Genomic DNA, 11,073 nt, shown 5'->3' on the forward strand with positions numbered 1-11,073 from the left:
CACACTGGAAACCTCTGAGCCAGAGCTGAACCACAAACCTTAAACCTTCACAGCAAAACAAGCCAGCAGGAACGTCAACGTCAGCAACTGAAGCAAACACGTTGACCAGTTTAACATTATTCAACTGAAGCCAACACGTTCACCAGATTAACATTATTCAACTGAAGTGAACACGTTGACCAGTTTAACATTATTCAACTGTTTAAAAGGAGCTGGGTAGAAAGCAACGTTAATCTATAACCCTAATAAAAAGCACCACAGTTAGCACCCAGCACTGACTAATATTTACTTTTGAAGGATAATGTTTTTTACTTTATTTGGAGTTTCAGCCACTTGAGTTGTAAAATCATCCAACCTGCCTGTGCTATCATGGGGGTGTGTTCACAGCGTTTCCACAATATAACAGAGAGCAGCCTGTTCAAAGTACTCTCGTCCATAAACTACCATTTGAACATTAATATACTCCTGAACATAACTTATCCCTTTCAGATGGCAATATCTCCATTTTAAGATAAGCTCTGATTGACAGCCTAGTAGTTCATTCTCATCTAAAAGAAAATGCTGAGATAATTTTCCAGGATAACACAAGATTTTCCAGGACATTTCATTTTTTCCTCTCGTTTTCCAGGACAGGAACCTTGATATATCTATGATGGGACAATATCTGCAATAAAATCAGCCAAAGTGATAAATCAGTCTCTACAGGCTACATAAGGTGCAGACTACTTCCTGTACTGGCACTGAACCTTGGCACTGGACGAACATCATGTGCTGCGTGTCCATGGATATGAACGTACTTCCTGGGGATGCTGAGTTGGATTCATTACATCTCATTCCTGTGCACTGCATGTCTTTCCCACCGCTCTGCACTGAAAGTGAATGCTTGATTACAAAATGCAGTCCAGCCGACAGGAGACGACAAAGTAAAAACTGACCTTAGCCCATTGAAGAGCTGTTTGGACTTGTCCAGGAGATAGCAGAAATCTGTGACAGTCTTCCTTTCGCCTAATGGAATATCATCCTCAGTCTCAGCTCCAGTCATGACACTGACTTCTCACACCTGATTATAAACAGACAGACTATAAATAGACTGCAGACAGGTAATGCATTCAAAGAAAATACTGGTTGGTTTAAAATGGTTAAAAATATTGTATACAGTGTCAAACCAGACCAAAGTACCATTTGCACCAATGACAACATGCAATTTGTTAATCCATCAATCTAAAAGAGAGAGATAGACATTTCAACCATTTCAAACTCACTGATATCTAACATGCTGACATGCAAACTGTTGCCACTAAATCAGTAAACAAACGCTGCTGGCTGCAGATATCTGAGTGTCTTACAGTTGTCCTACTTAAATATGGATGGAAATAAGAAAGTACGGAGGAAATGTGTCACATGGTCACCTTTTTTTAGGCTGACCTGAGCTGTGCCAGATTCCATTCTCACAGTAGCTGCAACCTCCAGTTTGCAAAGACGGATGTACAATCAGGTCAAGGCAGCGCACAGTCGAGTCACAATGTTCAGCTGATGTGGTGCCTTATTCAAATCATTCGCAGCCAGGGTTAAGTTTATTCTGCCGTGGAATGACAGACTATAGTTTTGTATGTGTGTGTGTGTGTGTGTGTATACTGTATAACAGAAGGTAGCTGTCAGTGACGCCAGAGAAAGTCTGCAGGACAACCTGAGCTGCTGTGCATCATGTGTACCATCTGCAACCACAGCACTAGTCTAAAAACCTTCATCTCCATTACCGTGTTATCATGAAGAAGAGCCTGTGTGGTTTAGGACACATACATGTATATGTCTGCTGAAAACAGTGTATGCACACATTTCCCGTGCAGGACTTTGTCTTTAAACACCCCACAGATCTCATTCAATGTTCGAGGCAGGTCTCTTTAAGGGGAGAAATGACACCGTGGTTTCATAAAATGCCTGTAAATGAGCCCTGAGCGACAAGACAAGCTGAATACATGAAAGCCATGTGGGTGACAGAGATCTGAATGACACTACACACGAGCACAGAAAGGCGCGAGGGGGTGGCTGCTGTATTGCTCCTCTATTATTAGCTCTAATTAATATCTGTAATTAGCCAACTCAGCTGTAGCGTAAACTAATGTTGACAGTAATGAACTCGGTGAACATTAATCTACCTAACTAGCTAACGTTACTCCTGAAATCAGGCTTAACGGGGTCGTAAGCGGCAACAGAGCTCTTACTCTACATCTAACGTAATCACATTTCATCATCATCACTGAAGTCAGGGGAGAACTCCATTAACGTCCCGACAAAACAGACATGTGGATAATCATGCCCGAACAAAAAAGATGAGCAGTGGTAGCTGATCCGTGTCAGTTCAGACAGGTCACACAGAGGCTGCTTACCTCGACAGCCGGCTAACGTTGATGAGCAGGAGGACCACAGCGATGCTTCTCACAAATCAGAGCAAAAGCCACGACGAGCTGTCGGTGAAGCGCGACTTTCTTGGCATCTCACTGTGTAGAACTGACCGTGGACCGGTGTCTGACGAGCCGTGTCTGCGAGCAGAGAGGACGGGACGGCTGTGCGTGGAGCTGAAATGTTACTCTGATAGAAAGGTGTGTGTCCTGTGACGAGCAGGCAGGCAGGAGGAGGCAGAGGAGACAGGGTGAGGACAGCCGCTGGCTCCGCTCCACTACAACTGGCTAGCTACTTCCGGGTCACTGTTGTCAAAATAAAAGCGTCGAGCGAAGCCCTGTGACGGTGTGTGAACTCGAGCATGACAGCAAGGACTTTTAATTCCGTCAGTCAAACTTTACTGGCAGAGTAACATGAATATTTACATGAATAAAAATAAAATGGGATTCCTGTACTTAATCAATTCCTAAATCTTAATATGAATTCCTCCATTTTAAATAATATGGCTACATACTACTTTTGTAACATTAATTTTCTGAATTGCATTCGTTTTCATTACCCAGTTACTTAAAGCACTTATTACAGCTTCTACCTCAATGTGCGGATTACTCTGCCTCTCTATTCTTTAAGTCTCTGTTGAAGCAGGTAACAAAGTTTTCTGTTTTAAGGCTCTCTTTGATTGGAATAATTTACCATTATAAACGTATAACATCTCTTGCATTACTCAAAACCATCCGTTTTCCCAGTCTTTTGTTGCTCCTGTCCCAACTTATTTGAAATGTGTTGCTGCATCAAATTCAGAATAAGCAGATATTTACAAAAATCAATGATGGTGATGAGGTCAAACATCTACTGCCTTTGTACTGTTTTCAATTGAGTGTATGTCAAAAAGGAGTAATTTGCTATTCCTTTATGACAAATACTTTTTTGAATCAGGGTTGTACTTAAGACATGATTTATTCAAAATTACTTTCAAATTATGACTATAATGTTACTGTTTTTACTGAAGAAAAGAAAGCATTGCTCTCAGTGAAACTAAAAAATGTTTTTAAAAAATGAGAACACTCTGATCTACTAACTCATTTTGCACACTCACTGTTGAGTTGCACAGGTTTGAAGATTTAAGATGTTTACAGTGGTAAAGTTGTAAAATAAGAGCTTAAAATGTCAGATCAAAAAGTGTGAACTGTCACGAGACTAAATATGTATCTGAAATCCCCAGTGCACACCAAAACTCACAAACACCGTGTTGGGAGAACATTAGTAAAAAGCATTCTGGGTCATGGGTTTGACTGTTTTTCATTATGAAAAAAAAAATTGTCCATCTTCAGTTATTAGGGTGGCTATGATCATAGTTCAGGGAATTACTTAGAGACACTGGAAAGTAACTACAGAACGGGTTTACAGCTTCAAACTTCAAAGACTGTGTAATACAATGGTATAGAAAACATCCAGTGAGTCTGTGAGTATATTAAAATGTAGCTTGGAAGATGGGATCTGTCCATGGCATCTTTCCAGCCTTCAATAAAAATCTAAATGACCTGTACATGGGATCGTTCTCATTTCATCTCACTGTTAACTGGGTCTCCACTTTCATGTTTCATTTATTTCCTCTACACCATGCCACAGTAATGACCATTCCTGTTATGCATCCTGTTCATTGCAGCCATGAGTGATCCCAATGTGTCTGCTGCCATCTTACACTGATCAAACATTATAATAATCAGTTTGTGCTTGAAGTGACTTCCATTCAAAAGACTCGATGAATCATTTTTTTTTTTACTGAAAATACAAAACAGGGGAACAACGTCAAATAAACTGTTCTCCTCCACAAATACATTTACTGAGCTGAGCTACTGAAGAAAACACACTTGCACTGGAAAATTTATTTTCAAATTTAAATGATATTGCTTATAAAAGCCACTGTTGCAGCAACAATCTATCAACACAGTGATGAGAAAAGGCAAAAGTAAATGCCACTTTAAGACAGACACTTGTGGATGTCTGCCATAAGAATGCAGTGTCTGCAGTGACACAAGACACTTTAAAATAATAAATTACAAAGAAGGTTAAAAAAAAAAAGAGGCTTAGAAATAAAACTCACGATAAAGGCAGTATGCTATAGGATGGGGCTCAGCAGCTGTTTATACAGAGAATCTGAGGTGTTTCAACAGGAGAAATTATAACCACAGTTTATTTCCAAACTCCAGATGATCACTCTAACAGGAGAAAACTTGTCTTTCAAAAGGCTCAAACTGCTTCAGCGATACTTCAAGAATACATATCTCTTTACTTGAACATGTATTATTGCCAGCTACCCCTCACTTCAAATGTTTTATTTGCTTTAGTGGGATGCATAAAATCACATTTAAGTCAGTTAACATTTCTTTATCAATAAAATAGGAAGAAATTTTAAAGTATCAGTTTCTCACTGGGGGATAGAAGAGGATGTTTTTTCCTTTCTGAGAGCTCAACGTGAGTGTGCTGCAAACAGACTGCAGCCTTTGCCGCGCAAGATGCTGTAGACCTGAATGGGATGTTACTCCCATGAATTTCTTAAAATATGATGCATATAAATATGTCTGAGAGACGAGATCTCTAGAAGGTACAAAGGAAACAGAACTGGCTCTAGTCATTAAAGGAAGTAGGGGGTGGTTGTTCGGGGAGGTATGACGCGCTCGGAGTCTGGGACGGCGCGGAACAGCTTAGGCTCTCGTCTGTTGACGTCCTTGAAGACCATGATGGACGCGATGTTTCCACAGCGGTAGCAGTAGTTGGGTGCTGACCACACGGTCACAAGCTTCTCATCAAACATGAACTTGTAGCCTTCATGAACCAGCTGATGAGCACGGCAGATGAGCTTCAAGTTGTTGATGTGAACAAACTAAAACAAAATATGAGTATTATTTTCATACAAAAAAGGTTTTTTCCCCAATTTTCCACAGATGACTTTCAAATGTTGACGCCTGAACGTACCTCATTAGTAACCTTGGAGCCGAACAGCCAGCCTGCTCCTCGTGGACTGATGGCCCAGGTGTCCACATCCTCTGGATCTGACCACACAAGATCACAGAAGGCCCCCTTGTGGGGAATCTCCTGGTTGCGTTCAATGGTGCGGATCTGGTCCAAAGTCTTGATGTCAGGTGAAAGACCACCATGGACACACAGGACCTGCTCATCTATCAGCTGTGGTTAGAGAATAAAAGATGTCAAAATCAGGCAGTTCAGGATATGACAGATAGTTTTGATATTGTACATGCATAAAAAAATGAGTCAATAAATGAAGAAGTCTACATCAGAAATATTCCAAAGTTGAGGTTTGCAAACGTCCCTCTCTTCTGCCACTGCACCAACAGCTTCAACGACAACCAAAGTCAACGTTCTGAGTGGCAGCGTACAGTCACAGCCAACCAGTGAACAGAACTGACACACATGTTTCTATATGTCTGTCTGTCTGATCAAAACAAAGGCAGAGATCAAAGATGGATGTGTTCCGCACCTTGTAATATAGTAATGACTATTGAATACTCATGAGTTTAATATGTTGACAGACGCCACGGCTGGTGGGATCCCATCGCAAAACGGCCTGTAGGTCTAAGATGATTTAGTAATTGCTTTCTCTTACCGAGAGTTAGAGGATCATTTTTGGTTTTATATCTATGCATATACGAAGGCAAGCTCTGTGACCTGTGCAGCCCAGCTGGCGGCAGAATGAGATTCACAAGAACAACCTGATAATGGCATTTGGTTGAAACAGCTGCTTGTTTTATCCCATGTCTGTGTCATAGAGTACAATAATGACTCGGTATCTACCAACTGATCTCAGTTCAGACTTAGTTCAGACTTAGCTATTACTAAATATTCACACACACCAGCTACCAGATGAAGCTGTTACATACTGTCAGTTAACTGAATTAGCTAACTGACAAAACGAATGTAAGCATACTCATTTACAACCCAGAGTGATAGAGTGATACTGGAATAATGTGCGCACATTTTAAAGGATGAACTAATTCTTACGACATGACGGCTGACCACTTTGGAAGCTAAACATGTTTAAAGCTGTCCTGAACCCACATACTTTAAGGCAGGACAAAGCCTGGTCATCATCATCATGGTTGTTGGGACAATGACACACTGTCTCTTTAAATCTCCCCTTAAAGCCATTCATGGTGCTGTCCTTGTTAGCACATCTGAAAAAGTGACTAGTGTGAGCTTTCGGACGGAGGCAAAAATTGTTGGCCACCACCCCTGAGTTCAGTAGAAAGGTGCGAAAGGAGGGGTTTCAGATGCCGTTTGATAATCTGACAAACGGTTTGGTTGAAACATTTGATTCTCTCTTCATTGTCTATTCCCACTATTCATCTCATCTCAACTGCCACCACCCACATTTATTAATACGATCATCTAGCAGCCTTTTGTAGCTGATCCCCAACAATTAAACAATGCACCATCTCAGACAACACATCAGACAGCGACGTCACTTTTCATTTGAGACTACAGCTTTTGTTTGAACCTGAAAAAATGAAAAATTCAAACCAGAAATGAGTGGAGCAACGTCACCTGTACGACCTCGCCTGACTGGGAACCCTCGCCCAAAGCTCGTAAAAAGGCCGTCATTGATACGATTTACATGCAAGGACACGCAGGCCATTAGCATTGTTTTCAGAAGGTTCTCAGGATAACGACAAAACTGGAGCCACAAGATAAATTTCACAGCATCTCATTCCACAGAGTGTAGTTATGTGACACCACTTGGGAATATATAGAGAGCACGCAAAAAACTTCACTGGAATTTGTTCAATCCTGACTTTTTGAAAAGTGACAGCTCTAACATCACGTGATAAAAACTGGAGAAACTAAACGATTCTGTGCTGAAAACAGATCATAAAAAGGCCGAAAGCTATGTGGCAGCTGACAGACAAAGACCTTCACTCCAACACATGAATGTACTAACAGGAAGGACTCACTGATCACTCCGCCATTTAACACTATTAAAACTAAAATCACTTAAATTAACTTTCATGATGAAATGCAGTGCAGATTTCACCATGATGCATTCGCTATGTTGAGCATCCTTCAAGTCTCTATGGGTTGATTTTGATAGCGTACTAAAATGAAATGAAACCAACTGGCTTGAAATATGGGGGGGGGGGGGGGACCACAACCCCCCCCCCCCCACATTTTAAAATTCTAGTTTCACTACAAGATTCACATTCTGTTACAACAGCCAAATGCCATCACGTGACCAACTTGACAGAACAATGAATGAACTTACGGCCGCCACAGTCAGCATGTCAAACACTTTTGTGCAATACCGCCAGGCATTTGCATTTCCATATTTTGTTTGGCACTCATCTAAAAGAAAGCAGAAAACACATGTCAATATGGTTTGATGAGCTTCTCAAACAGGGAACACTTGCAGACACAAACAGTGGCAGTGCAGCAGTGTACCCACCATAAAAGCCATACACCTGTGTTATCTGTCTGCTTTCATGGTTTCCACGTAGGAGTGTGATACGATCCGGCCACTTTGCCTTTAAAGCTAGAAGGTGTGTAAATGTCTCCAAGCTATAATATCCTCTGTCTACGAAGTCTCCCTGGAAGAGGAAACAGAGGACACCATCAGAGACCCCAGAACACTTAATACATCCATTCATAACACAGCAACACATTACATATTCCCAACCTTTTCAAGCCTGCGTGTCCTGCGCTCGACTCACTGGTCAGGTTGTGGGACATTAGAAAACTTTCACTGGGTGAAACAGTGCTACTAGATATTGTCATTTTTTATTGTCCACCATCATTCAGGTGGACATTTTCCTTTCTTTAATACTTTGGTTTCAAATGTCTTTGTTATTGTGAACATTTTAGCATGTTGATATCTTCTCTAAACATGGACCATGCTGCACAGACTGATGAGAGGGTTATTTATAAATGAAACATTCACATTAGGCGGTTAGTTGGAGACAGCCTGGGAGATCCTCTATCAGGAGGATAGTGCACATTGACATATGTTATGTATGATGAGCAGAGTTGAAATAATAGGCAACTATTTTGATAATTGTTTCAGTCATTTTTCAAGCAAAAAAAAAAACAAAAACAAAAACAAAACACTCTCTGGTTCCAGCTTCTTCATGGGGAAATTTGCTGCTTTTCTCAGTCAGAAATCAATGTCAGCTGAATAAGAAAGAACACTATCACAGGTCCTTCATCGCAACAGCTGTCAGACTGTTTAACTCCAGCATCATGTGATGTAGCACTGTGCTGATGCTGTTTACCCTGTTCCACATCATAAACCCACTTTGTTTTGCACTACTGTTATCAAGGCTATGCCAACATTATTCATTTCATCTGGTGCAATTTCTAAGCTGTTGTATATTTTTCTCAAATGTGCAATGAAAGTATTTATTATCCATATTAGCAACAGTATTTTTATAAACTGTATATATTGTGCATACACATAGTCTTAGTATTTCTCAAGTGCAATACAATATCTCATTAGTTTTATCATAAGAATATTAGCAACAGCACTTTTTTATGGCAGTAGGATTTTTTGGCATTCAGTATTTTTATAATCTGTACAGATGTACATACACATAGTTGTTTTTCTATTCTGTATCCTGTTTTTTTTTAATCTTGACCCTTTTCTGATACTGTTTTTGCTCTTTGTAATACTTGCTGGCTGTAACGACTGAATTTCCCCGGTGTGGGATCAATAAAGTCTTGTCTTATCTTTTATCTTTGAGCTTTGGAGTTTGGTTAATCAAAAGACAACTGGTAGATTAATCTAGAATGAAAACAATCATATATCATACATTTAGTATGCTGTACATATTTTATGATTTATGCTCTTCTTTTGGTTTTTACACATATGATACCAGAGGATGTATTAGTATTTTTTTTATGTTTAATTTTTGCCCATGTAATCCCATGTGTGATGGGCCAAATGCCTGGCATGACATAATTAACTAAACTGTAAGTATACACAGATCCAAAGCAGTGGCACTGTGCTGAAAGCAGGACTGGGACTGCAGCTCAATTCAGGATGCAATGCTATAATGATGTTAATGGTTCAGACTGACTTCATATGATGACCATCACACAGGTGATTCTATGATATCCTCCTGTATGTTATGTGTAATACTCATGATGCATTTACTGTGAAACAGTCAAATATGACAGATCACAATATATTTGCCTTGCATGGCATTTTTCAATACAAAACATGATTGATTGCATTTTTACATGCTGCAGTGTTTGTGTCATTAGCATTCCTTCCTAAAATCAACATGCAGACTGACGGACTCATTAAGACATAAAGCAGGACTAAACGCCTCTACATTAATGCAACTTAGACTAACAAAGAAATTTAACTTACCATGAAAATATAATTTGTGTCTGGAACTTGGCCTCCAGTTCTGAAGAGCTCACAGAGATCATAAAACTGGACAGGAAATCAAAGAGAATGACTTACTGGAGATAAATGGACAGTTTTTAAAAAGAAAACAGACAATGAACATTTGATGTTCTGACCAATTGCCAGTCACATGTTTGCTTTGGACCGGGGCCACTCATAGGTACAGTAACAGTGGAAGATCAAGAAATGAGTGAGGCCTACCTGACCGTGAATATCCCCACAAACAGTCACTGGAGTTGAGACTGGCTGAACGTTTGATTCTTCCAGCAGTAAATCACAAACATAATCACATAATCTCTGAAAAATAAACAGGACAGCAGTCAGTGCTCTCAGTCTTGCTGTTACAGTACAGCACAGGGACTCGTTCAATGGTGCTGCTTTTTCTAACAGGAAAGTATTCCAGACTATCCAAATTTCACTGCTGACAGTCAGATGACATGTTAGCAGCCAAAAGTCAGGTCGACAGAAGGATGAAAAACAGGTTCAGCTCGGAGGATTGTCTGTAGCAGGTGCCACACTTGCTCTCTGTATCTTCACTTTGAGCGTTAAACGTATCTAAGTGAGCAACCATAACAGGGACCGATGTGTCCACTGACACCAGAGAGACGGAAAGAGGCTGATGGTTCGCCGCTGAACCCCTGGTGGCATCACATCGGCCACTTTACGATCTCGGCGCTGCTGTGAGGCCATAATGAACTGCTGATGAAACTTGTGTGGACAGGCTCCTGTTTGGATTGCCCTGCTGTGGTTTCCATGTTCCGCACCATTTCTAACAAGTACTTGTTAGCTAGTAGCATGAAGCATCACCGTTTCCTCTTTGACTTTCCTGTCCAACCTGAGACTTCCCTCCAAGTTTGTTAGCCGATGATGGCTACCATTGGTGACGCTGGTAAAATGTACACACAGAAAATTATTTTTGCTAAGTTATCTCGGAAGAGTAACGTTAACGCTAACAGTTAAAACAATTCCGGCCACGCTTGTTGACCAAACTTCGTTTTGTTACCCTGACTGCTTCCTTTAGCTTAACGCTCCGCTCATTTCAGCTTCTTCGTCTTACCTTTAGATCATTTTCCGGCAGGTACTTGCAGTGTCTTGCTATTTCAACGTACTTATCAAGGTCTAAAGGCGCCATTATCAAAATGCTAAAGCCAGAAGATCGCTAATTTAGTTAGCCGAGAGTAAGTTCCTTTTCTTCTTCCTCTTCACCGATCCTTCATTTTCAAGTTTCCTCACCGATGTCAACGTAGCTAATC

General features: G+C 40.6%; 2 protein-coding genes across 2 annotated transcripts in view; both read right to left on the reverse strand.

Moving 5' to 3' along the window:
• The window catches only part of scai (suppressor of cancer cell invasion), a 29,015-nt gene extending 26,319 nt beyond the window's left edge, over window positions 1-2,696 (reverse strand). The window contains exons 1-2 of the mRNA XM_076758413.1: window positions 2,388-2,696; window positions 936-1,060 (exon numbers count right to left, since the gene is read on the reverse strand). Coding sequence (XP_076614528.1) covers window positions 936-1,042 — 107 coding nt within the window. The 5' untranslated portion in view covers window positions 1,043-1,060; window positions 2,388-2,696. The remainder of the gene's footprint in view (window positions 1-935; window positions 1,061-2,387) is intronic.
• A 1,463-nt stretch (window positions 2,697-4,159) lies between these two features.
• On the reverse strand, window positions 4,160-11,073 carry ppp6c (protein phosphatase 6, catalytic subunit). The gene is made up of 7 exons (XM_076758414.1): window positions 10,878-11,073; window positions 10,022-10,117; window positions 9,782-9,847; window positions 7,859-8,000; window positions 7,679-7,758; window positions 5,377-5,586; window positions 4,160-5,284 (listed from the first exon to the last, which is right to left on the reverse strand). Exons 1-7 carry the CDS (start codon window positions 10,950-10,952, stop codon window positions 5,036-5,038), a joined length of 918 nt encoding a protein of 305 aa, XP_076614529.1. The 5' UTR covers window positions 10,953-11,073; the 3' UTR covers window positions 4,160-5,035.

This window comes from Chaetodon auriga, chromosome 19, assembly GCF_051107435.1.
Source record: "Chaetodon auriga isolate fChaAug3 chromosome 19, fChaAug3.hap1, whole genome shotgun sequence".
NCBI lineage: Eukaryota > Metazoa > Chordata > Actinopteri > Chaetodontiformes > Chaetodontidae > Chaetodon > Chaetodon auriga.